The sequence below is a fragment of the Felis catus genome, chromosome E3 (genome assembly GCF_018350175.1).
Source record: "Felis catus isolate Fca126 chromosome E3, F.catus_Fca126_mat1.0, whole genome shotgun sequence".
Lineage (NCBI taxonomy): Eukaryota > Metazoa > Chordata > Mammalia > Carnivora > Felidae > Felis > Felis catus.
The window spans coordinates 18,025,855-18,044,149 of NC_058383.1; the positions used below are offsets into that span (position 1 = coordinate 18,025,855).

The window sequence follows — 18,295 nt, forward strand, 5'->3', positions numbered from 1 at the left end:
TCTTTTTTCTTTAAATTTTTAAAGTTTTTTTATTTGGAGAGAGAGTGTGTGCATGAGCATGAGCAGGAGAGGTGCAGAGAGCAAGGGAGAGAGAGAGAATCCCAAGCAGGCTCCATGCTGTCAGAGCCAACAGCCCGCTGTGGGGCTCGATCCCACGAACCGTGAGATCATGACCTGAGCCGAGATCAAGAGTCGGACGCCTAACTGAAAGATTATGGTTACAAATAAAGCTGTGTCATACAAAATGACATTTCCAGGTGGTAAAAGGGTTTAGAGAAAGTCTTGAGAAATCTATTAATGCAATTCATTTTTGCAGACAGGAGAAAGGGCCCCCATGCATGCTTCTGAGGACATTTCATTTCTGAAAAAGGATATTTACACCTAAATGTCCTCTGCATCCCTATTTCTGACCCTGGACCATGTTCAGTTCGGCAGGCGGAACCTGTGATGGGTGGGATACAAGTAGAGGTGACACCTGTCAGTTCTGAGTCCTCTAAGCCCTTGGGCTGAGGGAATGAGAAAGACCCCAGCTCTGAGCCCCAAGCTCAGTGACTGTGCCAGGAAGCAGATTAAGCCTGGATTGTTAGCAAGACCAGAGAGGAATATAACCAGAAGATTCTAAGATTCCCAAAGTATTTGCAGGAGCAGACTCCAGCCAAACGTAGAGAGAAAACTTTCAAACTCTACGAGGGTATCCTACACAGTGGGTGGCTGTTGTGCTCTAGGGAGGTTCGGGGCAGAGCTTTTAGACAAAGGAAACCCAGGGTACTTTGAAGACAATCTCCTTGCCGGGGACAATGAGCTGCAAATGGGTGCCTGTATGCCTCAGTTTCCCAGGGTGCTCAGTCCCTGCCTGGCCAGCTTGTGGCCTCTGGATAGCCTAGCTGTACTATGGGCCAGATCCATCCCAGGAGGGCTGGTCCTGAAGAGAGCCACCTACTCAAGACTGCACGAAGCCAGCCCACCCCCGGCCTGCCCCATGACGCACACATCTTGATTTCGCGCCAAACTCCTCAACCGTCAAGATTCAGCTCAAATGTCACCGCCTTTGTGAAGCCGCCCTTGCCGCTTCCATCCCCAACAGACATGGTATTTCTTCCACGGCACCTCGTGTGACCGCACGACACCCGGGCTGTAACTGTGTGACGGTGTCCCTCACTCATTAGAGTGTAGCCCCTCCAAGTCCACGCGTCATCTTTGTGATTCCGGGGTCCAGGGCCCGGCACAGCAGCTACCTGATATGTGTTTACTGAATGGAGGGATAAATGAACTAGTGAATGAAAAAATGACGATTTCAAGTACACCTGTGGCAAGCTTGGATCTGTCTTTTGGGTAAACCGGGCATCCAGGAGGATGGCCTGAAGGGAGTGCGGCCCAAGGTGAGAGCGTTATTCTAGTTCGAGTTGGATATAGTGGGGGTCTGGCCCCAGCGGGGAAAAATAGGTCAAGTGAGAAATACACTTATTCAGAAAATCAGATTTTAGAACTAATGGGGAATTGGGATCTGAACCTAGGACCCAAGCCCGCGATTTTTCCAGGGCACCCATCAAAGAAGCTTCCCAGCGGTCACCAGCAGCCTCACGGCCTGGGGAAGCCTGGGTGTGTGGAGGGAACGGGGTGAGGACTCGAGTTAGGCAAGAGCTCTTCCAGTCCAGCAGAAAGTGGAAGGAGAAGGAGAAGGTGTGTACCGCCCCAGGGGTCCTGGCAGAGGGGAGGAGGGAGGGAGCCCCAGAGAATCTGGGAAGGGCTGGCTGGACCGGCCCCTTCCTTCTTCCTCTGGCAGTCCCACCCCCTCCGGCCTCCGAGGAGAAGGGGAACTGAGCAGTGCACGCCGCCGGTCCTGCAGCTTCAAGCGGTCATGGACCCTGAAGGTAGAGGAGGCTCCCAGGCCCGGCTTCCCCGTCCCTGTCTCACCACGTCCCCTATCCTGCCTCCCTCCCCATCCCAACACACCTCAGTCTCTTACCCCCTTCAACTGCGCCTGCCCCCTATTCTCCTCCCTCCCCACTACTCTCTGCCCCCAACCTCTCTGAACCCCAAGCTCTTCTTCTGTCTCCAGGAGTCTACTTCTTACCCTCATTTCTCTTTCTATGGTTCCCCAACGAGTTCTGGGGAAGAAAGGGGCAGAAAGGGGCCGGAGCCCCCGGAAAGGAAAGGTCAGGGTGGTCTGGAGGAGGCCGCTTTCGCGAGCAGCTCTGGACTTTGCCCCTACATAGCTGGCGGGGGAGGAGGGGAGCAAAGTCCGGTCCTTTGTGCAGCCGGGTGGGGGAGGGGGCTGGAGCCCAGCGACTCTGCCTGGGGTGGGGGTGCCGTTGCGAAGGAGGCCGTGTGCACAAGGGCACGGGCCAGGCTCTGGAGTCCAAAGGCTCCTGTTTGAATCTGGGCTTCACCAGGAACAGGCTGTGTGACGTTGGGCAGGTCACCTGACTTCTCAGATCCTCATTTCTTTGCATCTGTAAAAGGACAAGGAGTTCCCAGCTCACAAACGACGCACTCCTGGAAGGCATCTGGCCGGTGCCTGGGAGACCGGAGGGCCCTTCCTGAGCTCTCTGCATTTTCTCTTTCCCCACCCTGGGCTGTTTCTCCCCGGCTCTGACCTGCCTCCCCTGGTCTGAGGTATCCGCTGGCTCCACGCACCTGGCACCTCTGGGTTGGCTGTGGAGCCAGCTTTTGGGGTCCAAGCCAGCTTTTGGCTTAGAAATGACCTCAGAGTCAGAGCCTGGGTTCAAGTCCTATCCCTGCCACATGCTAACTGTGCGACCTCGGACAGAACCGGGACGCTTCCACTCACTGTGCCTCAGTTTCCTCATTGATGAAGTGAAAACACTGCCTTCGCTTGGGTTGTGGTTCGGATTAAATGAGATAATACTCATTGTGCCAGCTACACAGAAATCACTTGACGTCGTTATGCCGGTGATGGTGTTGATTCCCCATGTGTGTCTGTCCGGCTCTGAGCCCTCCCAGATCCTGGTCCCATCTTTGGAAGCCTTGGGGGTCCATTTGCACCTGGACATCTCCCTGGCGTGTCAGACTCAAAGACCTCCCCCGACATCGGCTCCATTTCTTTCTTTTTTTAATTTTTTAAAATGTTTTTATTTATTTTGGGGAGAGAGAGAGAGACAGAGAGAGAGAGACAGAGCATGAGCAGGGGAGGGGCAGAGAGAGAGGGAGACACAGAATCCGAAGCAGGCTCCAGACTCTGAGCTGTCAGCACGGCACCCAACGCGGGGCTCAAACTCACAAACCGCGAGATCGTGACCCGAGGCAAAGTTGGACGCTCAACCGACTGAGCCACCCGGGCGCCCCACGTCGGCTCCATTTCTGTCCTTACCTCACCATCCTCCTACTTGACCTCAGGGTCATCTCTGCCCATCCTCCCTCGCACCCCAATATCCAGGCAGCTGCCGCGTCCTATGACTTGCCTTCACCAGAGTGTCACCTGAACCTCTTCCTTTTCTGTTCCCACCTCCCTCTGGGGGAGGAGCCTGGTGGAGGCTTCCTTTGTTTCAGTGCCTTCACTCTGGTGATGTTGGTGGACCTCTGGGCCAAGTCAGAAGGGTTGGCGGGGATCAATGCCCCGTGGAAATTAAGCCAGGAGGGAGCAGGCAAATTAAAGGGGTGAATCAAAAGCTGGGGACATGGGGGAAAGGGAGGGCAAGGACAGAGATGGGGCAGAAGCAGGTGGCAGGCTGGTGGGCAAAGATGGAGAAGTCAGACTCGGCCAAAGTGTGAGCAGGGCGGGCCAGAGCGGGCCAGTCTGGGCGCAGGGTGCTGGTGCTGTGTTCTTTCCTTACAGCCTTGGGGGAGACACTTCTCACATACACATCCCGGCTCAATGTTCCTTGCCCAGGCTGTGGCAACAGCCTCCCATCTTGCATCTTGCGAGAACTCTAGGCACAATGTAAATATTTAAACGTCCAAGTGACTTCCGATCGAAAGTTTTAAGTGCTTTTCCCATTGCCCGTTGAACAAAACCCGAACTCTTTTCTGTCATTCAAGGCCTGCTCGGTCTGGCCCCTTCCTGCGGTTCAGCTCTCTACTCTTGGGTCACTCTGAAATTCTGTAGATCGGTTTCCCACTTGTGCGGTGGGCGGTCCCATGTGGCCCTATTTGGAGGTAATTTCTCTTTCTAGGGAGAGAAGGAGATAAGAAAAGAACTTTATCTAGAAACTGCTGTGCTCACCAGCCTCTGTCTCCATCTGGCGTTGGACAAATGGATCAACAAATAAATAGATGGAAGAACGAAGCTGCCAGGGTCACACACATGGGTTCAGAGTCATCTGGCCAGGCATCGGCTCAGGCACTCTTTGTCAGTTGCTTCACCCCCTCCTCCTTGCAGCCCTGTGATTTCTTCTCTTTTCTCTTCTTTCTTTCCTTCCTTTTTTTTTTTTTTTTTTTTTTTTAATCCTAAAGCTGTTTGTTGGGATAGTTCCCCACTCATGTTGACTCGGGGCTTTTAGTGCTGCTTCCATCTGAAGGAGCATCCTTCCCTGAGCCTTGCTTGTCCTTCTGTCGGCTGGCACAGGACGGTGGAGCAGCCCCCAGACAGCACCGCGGTCTGCACGTGGCTGAACATGGTCGTGATTTTGTAGCATCCTGGGCACTTCACGCCCGTGAAGTAGGAGTTGGGGCTCTGCGCCAGGCGCTGCTTCTTGGGCTTCCTCTCCTCCTCTTCCGGGGACGGGGGCAGGAGGTCCTTGGAGGGGCATGTTCTTGTGGGCGGATCTTCGCCCCCGGAAAACCTGTGATTTCTGCATGCAACTGACCCTCAGAGAAGTTAGTAGATTGCCTCAGGTCGCTCAGCGTGTAGGTGGCGGAGTAAGATTCCAACCCTGGTGTTTCTTTTTTGTTTGTTACTTTATTTTGAGAGACAGAGAGAGAGAGAGAGAGAGCACACTCACGTGCACGCACGCACGCATGCACGCGCGCGTGAATTGGGGATGGGGAGAGAGAGAGAAGGAAAGAGAGAATCCCAAGCAGGCGCCACACTGTCAGCCTGGAATCCAACTCGAGACTTGATCTCAGGAACCATGAGATCATGACCTAAACCGAAACCGAGAGTTGATACTTAACCGACTGAGCCACCCAGGCGCCCCCCCGCCCCGCCCCCACCCTGGTGTTTCTGACGCCCTGATCCAGGGTGTTCCGAGGTCAGTAGGGAAGAGCCCTGGAACCGTGGGCATGGTTTGCAGAGCTCTGAATGTTGACGTGATAAACATATGGCAATTTCAAAATATAATTTTGTGCTAGATTATGGCAGTGTGTGGTGAGGTGGGGTAAGTGAGGGAACTCTGGAGCCATCCTGCCTGAGTTTATGATCCTGACTCCCCATTCCCAGCTGTGTGAAATTTGTGAACTTTGGGTGCTACTTGCCCCTTCAGTGCCTCAGTTTCCACAACTGTAAAATGGAGGAAATAATGGGACCTATCTCAAAGGGTCGTTGTGAGGATTGAATATGTCTATATATACATTTAAGATGCTTGGCACAGTGCTTCAGAAGGACTGTGAAAGTGTTAGCTGTTGTTTTATTTTATTTAAGTAATTTTTACCCCCAACATGGGGCTCAAACTCACAACCTCGAGATCAAGAGTTGTGTGCTTCACTGACTGAGCCAGCTAGGCACCCCCATCCTTTTTTTTTTTTTTTGTAGTATTTATTTATTTTGAGAGAGACAGAGCAGGGGAGGGGCAGAGAGAGAAGGAGAGACAGAGAATGTCAAGCAGGCTCCGTGCTGTCATCACAGAGCCCGACCCAGGGCTTGAACCCACGAACCGTGAGATCATGACCTGAGCCGAAATCAAGAGTTGGGCGCTTAACCGACTGAGCCACCCAGGAGTCCCCTGACTTGGGTTTAGGTGGAACACATACCACCCCCATAGCTGCCGACACAGTCCACATCGTCACACGCAAAAATAAGAACACACTTGTTACACTCATCTTGGGTGTGTTCACAGGAGCAAGTTAAACGACCGAAGGAAAGGGGAAGGTGTGGAAGTTCTCATTTTGGCCTCGTCCCTCACGGCCAGGAGCCACCATCCACTTAGGGCCACACAGAAGCACAGTAAGAATCAGTCCACCGTCTAGACAAGAACAGCAAAAGTGCCCATGGGGGAAAATCTTCATATATTCTGCCAGGGTCATCACTTTATCTGTATCTTTTTACATGATTTGTAAAGAAAAAAGGTGCAAGAGGGATGCCTGGCTGGCTCAGTCGGAAGAGTACACGACTCTTGTCATGAGTTCGAGCCCCATGTTGGGTGTAGAGATCACTTAGATAAAATTTAAGGAAGGAAGGAAGGAAGGAAGGGAGAAAGGAAGGAAGGAAGTGGGAAGGGAGGGAGGAAGGAAGTGCAGGCAAGAAATATGCCATGATGCTTTGCATCCCCTCAGGAACAGGATGCCAATTTTTTTAAATTTTATGTATTTATGTACTTATGTATTTATTTTTCATTTTAAATTTACATCCAGATTAGCCAGCATATAGTGCAACAATGGTTTCAGGAGTAGATTCCTTAGTGCCCCTTCCCCATTTAGCCCATCCCCCCTCCCACAACCCCTCCAGTAACCCTCAGTTTGTTCTCCATATTTATGAGTCTCTTCTGTTCTGTCCGCCTCCCTGTTTTTATATTATTTTTGTTTCCCTTCCCTTATGTTCATCTGTTTTGTCTCTTAAAGTCCTCCTATGAGTGAAGTCATATGATGTTTGTCTTTCTCTGACTAATTTCACTTAGCATAATACCCTCCAGTTCCATCCACTGAGATCATGTGAGATCAGTTGCAAATGGCAAGATTTCATTCTTTTTGATTGCCGAGTAATACTCCGTTGTATATATATACCACATTGTCTTTATCCATTCATCCATCGATGGCCATTTGGGCTCTTTCCATCCTTTGGCTGTTGTCGATGGTGCTGCCATAAACATGGGGGTGCATGTGCCCCTTCAAAACAGCACACCTGTATCCCTTGGATAAATGCCTAGTAGTGCCATTGCTGGGTCGTAGGGTAGTTCTATTTTTAGTTCTTTGAGGAACCTCCATACTGTTTTCCAGAGTGGCTGCACCAGCTTGCATTCCCATTAATTTTTTAATGTTTACTTATTTTTGAGAGAGAGAGAGCCCATGCTTGAGTGGGGGAAGGGCAGAGCGAAGGAGACAGGATCCTAGGCAGCCTCCACGTTGACAGCAGAGAGTCCGATGTGGGACTTGGAGTCATGGAACCGCGAGATCATGACCTGAGCCAAAGTCAGACGCTTCACCTACTGAGCCACCCAGGTGCCCCGAGATGCCAATTTTAATGAAATTCTGGACAGCCAATGAAGAGATCTAAGTTACATCCCACAGGATAAAACTATGATCTCTGAAGTCTGGGCACCTTGAGAGAACTTTTACATGTGACAACCGCAAGGATAGAAGGCGGGACAGGGCGTGACAGCCGCCCTCTGGGTGGCAGTTTCTAGGCAAGGTCTCCTCTGGCAGTTGCCCAAACAGCTCTCCCTTCTCTGAAGTTCCTTTCAGTAACAGCTGCTTCCCTCAGGAATCCCTTTTGTTGGAAATACATGGGGTGGGGAGGCTGAAGCAAACCAGAGGTATTTTTTATTTTTCACAAACGGAACACGGAGCCTGTACCATTCTCACTCAGCGATTCGCACGCCGAACGATGGATCTCAAAGGCTCCGAGAGAGTAACCCCTGCTGGTGGAGGCTTCGTGGGGGTCCCAAAGCACCCGGCCTGGAGAGGGGAGACCTGGGTCCACCCTGGTCATTGTCCTGCTTTATCACTTCCTGGCTCTGCTCTGTAGGTAGTTTCCTCTACATTTCTGAGTCTCAGATCTCCACCTGTAAATATGAGTGAGCTCGAGCTTGAGGAACTGGGGGTAGGATTTGTGACAACGTGCCAGGCCTGTAGGCACTGACCCATGGTAGAGATGATTCTTTTCCTGCACTTCTGAAGCTCTACGACAAATTGAAATTATGTTACCACATTGCAGTTAGAATCTTGGGGTGGGGGGAGGGCAGCCAAGGCATCAGCATTTTGCAGAGCTCCCCAGATGATTCCATTGTGCAGCCAAGGTTGAGCAGGACTGCCTTACCCATCCTAAAAAAACTTTCCTTGGGGCGCCTGGGTGGCTCCGTTGGTTAAGCATCCAGCTCTCGATCAAGCTCAAGTCCTGATCTCACGTTTGTGAGTTCAATCAAGTCGGACATTGGGGTCTGTGCTGGGCGTGAAGCCCACTTCAAAACAAAACAAAACAAAACAAAACAACCCACAACTTTCCTTGACCCTATGTCAAATGACGGTCCTCTCTTCCCCTTTCTCTCTCTTTCTTTTTTCCTTCCTTCTTACCTTCCTTCCTTCCTACCTTCCTTCCTAACTTTTTTCATTATAAAGATTTTTCAAACAAAAATAAACAGAAAAAGATGATGAACCCTCATGTACCCATCATGCAAGCCTCAACAACCACCAACTTTTGGCCAGCCCGGCTCTAGCCACACCATTTCTACTTTCTACATTTCAGGATCACCTTAAAGTAAAGCCGGCTCTCCAGTCTTTTCATACATGAACATCTTGATGTGTATTTTCTAAGAAAACATAAGGATGTTTCTTTTTATTGCAACCACAATACAATTATCACAACTAACTTTTCTTTACAACGAAGTTAAAAAAAAAGATCCTTAATGTGGGGGGGGCGCCTGGGTGGCTCAGTTGGTTCAGCATCAGACTCTTGATTTCAGCTCAGGCCATGATCTCATGGTTTGTGGGGTCGAGTCCCGCTTGGGATTCTCTGTCCCTCTCTCCCTGACCCTCTCCCCAGCTTGTGCTCTCTGTCTCTTTGAAAACAAATAAACTTAAAAAAAAAAAAAGTCCTTAATGTTATCAAACATCCAGTTGGTGTCCAAATTTTCAGTTGTCTCATTAAGGCTCTAATTTGGTTTCACTTTGTTTGAATTAGGATCCAAATAAGATCCGTATGTTGCAATTGATTGGCATGTGTTTTAAGATTCTTTAAAAAACTTTTTTTACATTTTATTTTAGTTTTTAAAAATGTTTATTTTTTAAAATTTTTCTTAATGTTTATTTATTTTTGAGAGAGACAGAGACAGAATGTGAGTGGGTTAGGGGCAGAGAGAGAGGGAGACACAGAATCCGAAGCAGACTCCAGGCTCTGAGCTGTCAGCACAGAGCCCGACGTGGGGCTCGAACTCACAAGCTGTGAGATCATGACCTGAGCTGAAGTCAGACGCTCAACTGACTGAACCACCCGGGCACCCCTAAAAATGTTTATTTTGAGAGAGAATTTTGTTTGCCAGCACGTGAGCAGGGGGAGGGGCAGAGAGAGAGAGAGGAGAGAGAGAATCCCAAGCAGGCTCCACGCTGTCAGGGGCTCGATCCCACAAATCATGAGATCATGACCTGAGCCCAAACCAAGAGTCAGACACTTAACCGACTGAGCCACACAGGTGCCCTTACAGATTTTAGTTTTAAGTAATCTCTACACCCAACATAAGGCTCAAGCTCACGACCCCGAGATCAATGCTCTACTGACTGAGCCGGCCAGGCACCCCTGTTTTAAGATTATTTTAACCTTTTCTTTTTCTTGCACTGTCTTTGTTGGAAAAATCAGACTGTCCTCTGGTAGAGTTTCCTATGGTCTGGATTTTGCTGGCTGTATTCCCATGGTAGAGTTTAACATGTTCCTTTGTCCTCTGGTTTTCTTGTAAATTGGTGGTTGCATCTAGAAGTCTGATCTTACTCTGGGTTGGCTATTTGGGCAGGAGTGTTGCTGGGTGGTGATGTGCTCTCCCGTCAGGACTGCCCAGTATCTAGTTGTCTTTCTTCCTGATTTTCAGTGCCCAGAGTCCACTGGGGTGCAAGGTGGTGCCTGCCTTTTTTTTTTTTTTAAAGTAGGCTCCCCAGCCAGCACGGAGCCCAATGTGGGGCTTGAACTCACGACCCTGAGATCAAGTCAGATGCTTAAGAGTCAGATGCTTCACTGACTGAGCCACCCAGGCACCCGTGCCCACAGGTCATTGCCATCCTTCCAACCCTATGCCATTTAGAGTTCATTCCCAACCCCCGACAACCACTATTCTGATGTCTGTCTCTTTGATTTGCCTTTTCTGGACATTTCATATAAATGAAGGCAGGAGGTGTGGACTTGTGTGAGCACAAGTGAGCATAGGTTCTTTTTTTTCCTCTTCTTTTTTTTTTTTTTTTGAAATAATCTCTACACCCAACATGGGGCTCGAACTCATGACCCCAAGATCCAGGCTCACTTGTTCTACTGACCAATCCAGTCAGGTGCCTTGGAGCATGGGTTCTTAGCCCTTGTGTGCATCTGAGTCACAGGGGAAGCTCTTCCAAAACTTGGATGCCTGGGACCCACCTAGAAAGATTCTGATTCGGTTGGTCTGGGCTGGGGCTGAGCAGCAGACTGTCTGAAAAGCTCCCCGGGGAGCAGGGCCCCCTGCTCTCTCAGCTTCTGCCAAGTAGAGTGGTCACACCCACCGCCACCACTTCCTCTCCTCCCATGTACTCCTTGACCATGACCATGTGGCTTCTGCCCCCACTACCCAGTGCTAAGACTGCTCTGGCAATGGCCTCCCAGCTGCTAAGTCTTATGCCCATTTGCAGCCTTCCTTCTATTTGCTTCTGCTCACATCCTACTTCTTGAAACCCTCGGCTCCAGACGCCCACTCCCTCCTGGTGCCACTTCTCTTTTTAAATACTGGTGCTTCCCAGAGCCCTCCTCTTCTTACCTGACCTGATGATCTTACGCGTTGCTATGCTTAGTCATCACCCATGTCTGCTGGTGGCTCCAAAATCCCCGTTCCTCACCCAGTGTCTCTCCGAACTCCAGGTCCCACCATCAGGACACGGCCACGCACGTTTTCCTGCTGGCAGCACAACCTTAACATCTGCAAAGTCGAAGCCACTCTTTACCCCCAGCTCCGCTGCTTAGTTATACGCTGTGGCACCGACGCAGGACGCTCCTTGACATCCAGCGTCTGTACTTGTAAAATGGTAATAATTCCCTGTGGTGGGTTTCCGAGGAGAGAGTCTGAGAGAAGCGCGGTGCCCACGGCGGGCACGCGGGCTGCTGGTTTCTGCTGTCCCCATCCTCCGCCCTGAACTTCTCCTTATGTCAGTTTTCAGCTACTCACGGCAGAAACCCAAGGCTTCTGCATCTCATGAGCTGCTAATTCCGGTGGCTCCTACAGCTTTCACGTTTGCCCCTGTTTGCTATTCCTATGGTTCCTGCCCAAGTTCAGGGCTTCGTCTCTTTTTTTGTCTGGCCAGTCGCCTCAGCCTCCTTTTGCCTCCCAACCGGTCTCCAGTTGGTGGATGAAGTTATTCTTCTAGAACAAAATCATAATTCTATAATTTTCTTGCTTGGGGCACCTGTCTGGCTCAGTTGCTGGAGCATGCGACTCTCTAATTAAAAAAAAATTTTTTTTTAATGTTTATATTTATTTTTGAGACAGAGACAGAGCATGAGCGAGGAGGGACAGAGAGAGAGGGAGACATCGAATCCAAAGCAGGCTCCAGGTTCTGAACTGTCAGCACAGAGCCCGATGTGGGGCTTGAACTCATCAACCGCGAGATCATGACCTGAGCCGCTCAGACGCTCAACCGACTGAGCCACCTAGCCCGTCCTTAATTTTTTTTAAATGTTTCTTCATTTTTGAGAGACAGCGTGTGAGTGGGGGAGGGGCAGAGAGCGAGGGGCTCGAACTCACGGACAGTGAGATCATGACATGAGCTGAAGTCAGACACTTAACCCACTGAGCCACCCAGGTGCCCCTTCGAGCATGTGACTCTTGATCTCAGGGTTGTGAGTTCGGGCCCCATGATGGGTGTAGAGATTACTTAAAAATGAAACCTTAAAAAAAATAGTAATTCTCTTGCTTAAAATTCCGTGATGCCCCCTAAGTTCTGTCCAAATTGCTGAGCTAAATAATTCAGTCCTTCTTCACTCTGGCCATCCCTTTTCTTCCCCGAAGTCCTCCCTTACAAACTTTCTCTCTTTTCTTACTTTTGAGCCTTGAACACCTGCTTTTTCAGCCTGAAATGTCTCCCCACCCCCTCCCTACCTCATAACTCTGCCTGGAAAACATTACTCATCCTTCAAGGCCACTAAAACCACCTCCCCCTTCCTCCTGGACACTTAGTCATTTCTTCGTCTTTGCTCCCACGACCCTTGGTAAATGTTCAGCCACCCTTTGGCAAACACATCTGCTACGTGCCAGACAGTGTTCCCGAGGGCTTTGCAAATATTAACCCACTTAATTTCCATACAACCCTGTGAGGCGATTATTTTTGTTATCCCTGTCACAAAGGAGGCACCCTTGAGGCCCTGGAGATGTTCAGTCACTTGCCCAAGATAACTCAGCTGGAGGCGGCTGGGGCAGTATTGGAACGCAGGCCTTATGGCCCCAGTCTGGGTTCTGGTTCCTCGAACTGGGCGGCCTCTCTACTTGGATGAATATCATTGAACACCTAGTGTGAAGCCAAATAACATGAAATCGCCAATACGTGACCATCTTTGACCTGTAAAAGTGGCACATTTGTATGGTTTGGTGTGTTAGGCACTTGAGACAGAGCAGAGAACTCTCTGGATAGACACACTTTTGTCCCTAGAGAGACAACAGTAGAGCGTGGATGAAGAACAAGGAGTCGACTGCGCATGTGGCCTGATTTAGGAGGTGTGCGAACGCCCCTGCCGAGGAACTGATGCCCCAGAGAAGACCTGAAAGAGGTGTAGAGGTGGAGGAGGAGTTTGGGGTGAGGGGAAGAAGGGAAGGGACTTCCAGGCAGAGGCACAGGCTTGGAACAACATAGGCTGAGGCCCAAAAGCTAAGAGGAAGAGCTGCCCATTCTGTCACCCAGAAATTACTCCTTGGCGCAGAGCAGGTGTTCAATAAGGACTTGTCAAAAAAGTAAATGAAGGGGCGCCTGGGTGGCGCAGTCGGTTAAGCGTCCGACTTCGGCTCAGGTCACGATCTCGCGGTCTGTGAGTTCGAGCCCCGCGTTGGGCTCTGTGCTAATGGCTCAGAGCCTGGAGCCTGCTTCGGATTCTGTGTCTCCCTCTCTCTCTACCCCTCCCCTGCTCATGCTCTGTCTCTCTCTCTCTCTCTCTCTCTCTCTCTGTCAAAAATAAAAAATAAATATTAGGGGCGCCTGGGTGGCACAGTCGGTTAAGCGTCCGACTTCAGCCAGGTCACGATCTCGCGGTCCATGAGTTTGAGCCCCGCGTCAGGCTCTGGGCTGGTGGCTCGGAGCCTGGAGCCTGTTTCCAATTCTGTGTCTCCCTCTCTCTCTGCCCCTCCCCCGTTCATGCTCTGTCTCTCTCTGTCCCAAAAATAAATAAAAAACGTTGAAAAAAAATTAAACAAAATAAAAATAAAAATAATAAAAAATAAACATTAAAAAAAAGACTAAATGAAAATAACAGAGAGAAAGGTCAGCTGGAACTGACACAACGAAAGCGGGGATCTAAGCAGGAGAGTGACGTACTTTTTTATTGTCTTCAAGTCAGGTTTAATGAGGTATCATTACAGAGAGCAAAATTCACCCTGCTTTATGTTTAGTTCTATGAGTCTTGGCAAACGCATCAGTGGTGCAGCCACCATCAGAGACAAAATATAGTTCAGTCCTATCCAACCCCCCCCACCCACCGCCCTCCCCGGGGGGCTGCTCCTTTGTGGCCCGCCCCTCCCCCACCCCGCCCCAGGAAACCACCAGTCTGTTCTCTTGCTGTGGTTTTTGCCTTTTCCAGAATGTCATGTGGATGAACTCAAATACCATGTAGCCTTTAAAATCTGACTCCTTTACTTAGAATACATTGGAAACGTGTCCCTGTCGTGTGTGTGTGTGTGTGTGTGTGTGTGTGTGTGTGAGTGTGCTGGGTTCCTTTCTTTGTTGCCCAGGAGAATTACCCTGCAGGGGAGTCTCACAGCTTGTTTACCATATACTCACCGAGTGATGGATTCAGATTCACTTTAAAAAGCAAACACCACTGCATCTGGTATGGATAGAGTGGGAGATTCCGCATCTCTGTCCTACGTCCGCGGGCTGGACGGTGAACGGTGGACATGGGAACCATGTCTTTGTCGGTTTTACTGTCCAGGGCACAGACGGTTCTGAGGGAGGAATGGAAGCCACATGGGGCAGAGTGTGGGACAGAAGGGTCAGGTGCAATCACTGAGAGTGAGGGTAGGGGGTGGGGGGCGCGGCGTGCAGATTGGGTGCTTGGCGTTGAGGGAGAAAGGCTGGGCAAGAAGGGCCTTATTCTGAGAGTAGAGCAAACCAGAATGCCTGGTCTTCGACTTGGAGCAAAATGAGGAAGCAAAACAAAACCCTGCAACGTGCTATCCAGCCTTCTCCCCCCTCCCCCAGAGGGGCCACGAGTTCTGTCCTTGGCTCGAGCACAGGAGGCTTCAGGTCTCCTCCTGGCCGACAGATGGCGATGTCGCACCGTGTCTGAGCTCGGCCTCTGCCGTCACCCACTCATTCAACAGGCATGAGGGGCCCGTTAGCGGCTACACGCTGGCGGGAACTACCACCTTGTCCGCAACTTTTTTTACAGGGAAAGGACACACCCACACTCCTGAAGCTGTGCCTCATAGAGCAAGGGCTCAAACGCAATTTTCCCCTGCACCTTCCTCCTTGTACCGCCCCCATCTCTAGAGAGAGGACAGTTTGTGGAAACATCAGGCGTGGGAGGAGTCTACAAGCAATAGAGCAAAGGCAGAGGGGCCCGGTTGGTCTGACCCTGCCACCAATTTGCTGTGTGACCTCAGCCGACCTGCCTCTCCCCAGTCTCCACATCTGTAAAAAGCCGAGCTTCCAGCTGGAAAACCCTTGGTGCTGTGGAGCACACACATTCTGCTGGAAGCTTCCACTCACAACTAATCCTCCTATGCCAGGCAGACTGGAAAGGCTGCTGGTGACTTTTAGGTGCCTTCTCTTCCAGTTGATAAATAGCTGTTGATCTAGCACTAGGTTTGACACATAAAATACAGGCCACTCAGTTAAACTTGAATTTCAGATAATCGGATAAATTTCAAGTGTAAGTATGTTCTAAATATCACGTAGGATATATTTATACTAAAAAAAGGGGGGCACCTGGGTGGCTTAGTTGGTTAAGTGCTCAACTTGGGCTCAGGTTCATGATCTCATGGTTCGTGGGTTCGAGCCCTGCATGGGGTTCTCTGCTGACAGCTCAGAGCCTGGAGCCTGCTCTGGATTCTGTGACTCCCCCTCTCTCTGCCCCTCCCCTGCTCACTCTCTGTCTTTCTCTCTCAAAAATTTTTTTAAAAAGTTAAAAACAGGGGCACCTGGGTGGCTCAGTCAGTTAAGTGTCCGACTTCGGCTCAGGCCATGATCTCACGGTTCGTGGGTTCAAGCCCTGCGTCGGGCTCTGTGCTGACAGCTCAGAGCCTGGAGCCTGCTTTGGATTCTGTGCCCCCCCCCCCCCCCCCACCGCTCACACTCTGTCTCTGTCTCTCTCTCAAAAATAAATAAACGTTAAAAGTAAAAAAAAATTTTTAAATTTAAAAACAAACTTGATGTTTGTCAGAAATTTAACTAGGTGCCTTGTATTTTTATTTCCTTAATGGGACAACCTTGTCCTGCCCACAAACCCCTCTTCCAGGACCCCCACGTCTTCGTCCTGATTGGCTAGTCCCCAATGTAGCTGGTTGTTAAAAGTTCTTTCCCCCCCTAAGGTTTTATTTTTAAGTAATCTCTACACCTAGCACTGGGCTCCAACTGGAAACGGGGAGATCGAGAGCCACAGGCTCCCTGGACCGAGCCAGCCAGGCGCCCCACTGGTCCTTACATGTTTTGACAACCACCCCTGACTACCGGAGAGGGGGTCAAAGCATAACCTGTTCTCTGTCTTTCCTTCCCAGGCCTGGCGCTGCTGCTGCCCCCCGCCACCCTGGCCGCCCTGGCAGACAGCTGGCTCCGAGAGGACTGCCCAGGTCCCAACCACGCAGCCTTGGTGACGGGGGCAGCCCCCGCGCAGGCGGCGCTGTGGGCCAAGTCTGCCGGGGTACTGGCCGGGAGGCCTTTCTTCGATGCCATCTTCGCCCAAGTCAACTGCCAGGTCTCCTGGCTCCTCCCCGAGGGCTCCAAGCTGGCGCCCGTGGCCCAGGTGGCCGAGGTCCGGGGCCCCGCCCACTGCCTGCTGCTGGGGGAGCGGGTGGCCTTGAACACGCTGGCCCGCTGCAGCGGGGTGGCCAGCGCCGCGGCCGCGGCGGTGGAGGCCGCGCGGGGGGCCGGCTGGGCTGGGCACGTGGCGGGCACGAGGAAGACCACGCCAGGCTTCCGGCTGGTGGAGAAGTACGGGCTCCTGGTGGGCGGGGCCGCCGCCCACCGATATGACCTGGGAGGGCTGGTGATGGTGAAGGACAACCACGTCCTGGCAGCCGGTGGTGTGGGAAAGGTGCGTGTCCTGCCGGGCCCCTGCCCGGCCCCGCTCCCATCTCCCCCGCCGCAGCCCTTCCCCTCTACCTGAGACTCCCCGACCACGCCCTGGGGGGTTGGGGGGGTCTGCTAGACCCCTCACGCGGTCCCTCCCCCCCCCCCCCCCATGTAAAAGAAGCCATCCTGATGCCAGACGTTCTCATGAACCCAAGCTTGTTATCCCCCCGGGGCCCTTCTAACGCCAGGCCCAGCTCACTGTGTGCCCCGTGTCAAGTGCCCCTCTCCTCGCCCTCACCCTCCCATCCCCTCTGCCCCCTCTGCCCGACAGGCGGTTCGAGGCGCCCGGCAGGTGGCCGACTTCACCCTGAAGGTGGAGGTCGAGGTGGGCAGTCTGCGGGAGGCTGTGGAGGCGGTCGAGGCAGGCGCAGACCTCATCCTGCTGGACAACTTCAGGCCCGAGGTAAGGTGGGGTCTGCTTCCCGGGAAGGGGCCGCCGCCCCGCGCTCTCACCTCCCCCCCCCCCCCCCGCTTGTGTTTGTGTCCCGCAGGAACTGCACGCCACGGCCGCTGCGCTGAAGGCCCGCTTCCCGAGTGTGGGCGTGGAGGCCAGCGGGGGCATCACCCTGGCCAACCTGCCTCAGTTCTGCGGGCCCCACATTGACATCATCTCCCTGGGGATGCTGACCCAGGCTGCCCCGGCCCTGGATTTCTCCCTCAAGCTGTTTGCGGAAGGCGCCACCCCAGTGTGCCACGCCTACCGGACCTAAAGCCAAAGAGGGCGCCCCCGGCAGGGGAATCACAGTTTCTTGGGCCCCTCGAGTCTGCAGTACAGGACTCTCCGGGCGTTAGCCTGGGCTAACGTCTGGCTCTGCCTATGTGGGGGTGGAGGGGCTGATTTCACCTCTGCTCATCTGTAAAATGGGTCTGATAAATGATCAACCTTATGGATTTCTTTGGGTGATAATTAACACATAAGAAGTGTTCAGTAACTCTTAGAAACTCCCATAGTCCGTCGATTCTGAGATAGGCCTTTTTTCACATACTACCTTCTCCCGCGTCAAAGTGCGTCTTTAACCAATGGCGTCTAGTGGTCACCATCAGCCAGGCGTCAGTAATCACATAGCCATGCATCATGGCCCTAGCATGCAGCTTGTAGATAAAACATGATAACAATCTATGTTTGAAATAAGTCCCAGACAGCTCTTTTAGCAAATACCAGAAAGAACTGCTACATGATAAGAAAACATTGGTCGAAGTGTAATTGACAAGTCTCTTTTCCAGTAATAGCGTGTGTGTTTTAAGGTCAATGGCAGTTTATATTTGAGGGTATATGGCATCAGGTCTGGTATTCAGCTAGAACATTCCACTGGGTCGATGCCCGTGTTGTACTGGGTATTCAGTGTGTTCCCTCTCTCCTCTGACTCCTGTTACCACCTCCTTGGAGGAGGTGAGAACCTGACCATTCACTTCCAGGGTTTCCAACCTAGATGTGCATCGCCATTGGGTGCCGAGGGCCTTTTAGGTTCTGGTCCCATAATGCTATCATCAGCTGGGAAAGGAAGGTGGGCAGCTGGGGCCAGAGCAGAGGTCACCTGAGGGAGGAGGGATGGGGCAGGTGGAAGTCCATGTTCAGACATCAACTTTTCCTGCTAAGTCAAGACTCAGGGGTCTAAGCAGAGGATCTAAATCCAGCTTCCTAAACACACTCACACACCTGAGGTATCACTCACTTGTTTGGCTACTGTACCCTCACTTCAAGCCCGGGAGCTCGCCTCTCTCTAACCCTTTGGGCAGGAAAGGACATGAGGGGTCCCTCAGGGCAAAGCGGCTCCTGAGGTGACTTTCCAGAAGGGCTCCCTTCTGG

At 51.7% G+C, this 18,295-nt stretch overlaps 2 protein-coding genes across 2 annotated transcripts; one reads left to right on the plus strand and one right to left on the minus strand.

Annotated features, from left to right (window-relative positions):
- Positions 1-1,661: 1,661 nt before the first annotated feature.
- Positions 1,662-17,375, plus strand: QPRT (quinolinate phosphoribosyltransferase). The gene is made up of 5 exons (XM_023246609.2): positions 1,662-1,680; positions 1,784-1,871; positions 15,915-16,450; positions 16,760-16,891; positions 16,980-17,375. The coding sequence occupies exons 2-5, from the start codon at positions 1,859-1,861 to the stop codon at positions 17,196-17,198; spliced, it is 900 nt and encodes a 299-aa protein (XP_023102377.2). The 5' UTR covers positions 1,662-1,680; positions 1,784-1,858; the 3' UTR covers positions 17,199-17,375.
- Positions 4,427-7,917, minus strand: LOC109495028 (40S ribosomal protein S27-like). The gene is made up of 2 exons (XM_045047892.1): positions 7,914-7,917; positions 4,427-4,767 (listed from the first exon to the last, which is right to left on the minus strand). Exons 1-2 carry the CDS (start codon positions 7,915-7,917, stop codon positions 4,457-4,459), a joined length of 315 nt encoding a protein of 104 aa, XP_044903827.1. The 3' UTR covers positions 4,427-4,456.
- Positions 17,376-18,295: the final 920 nt, after the last annotated feature.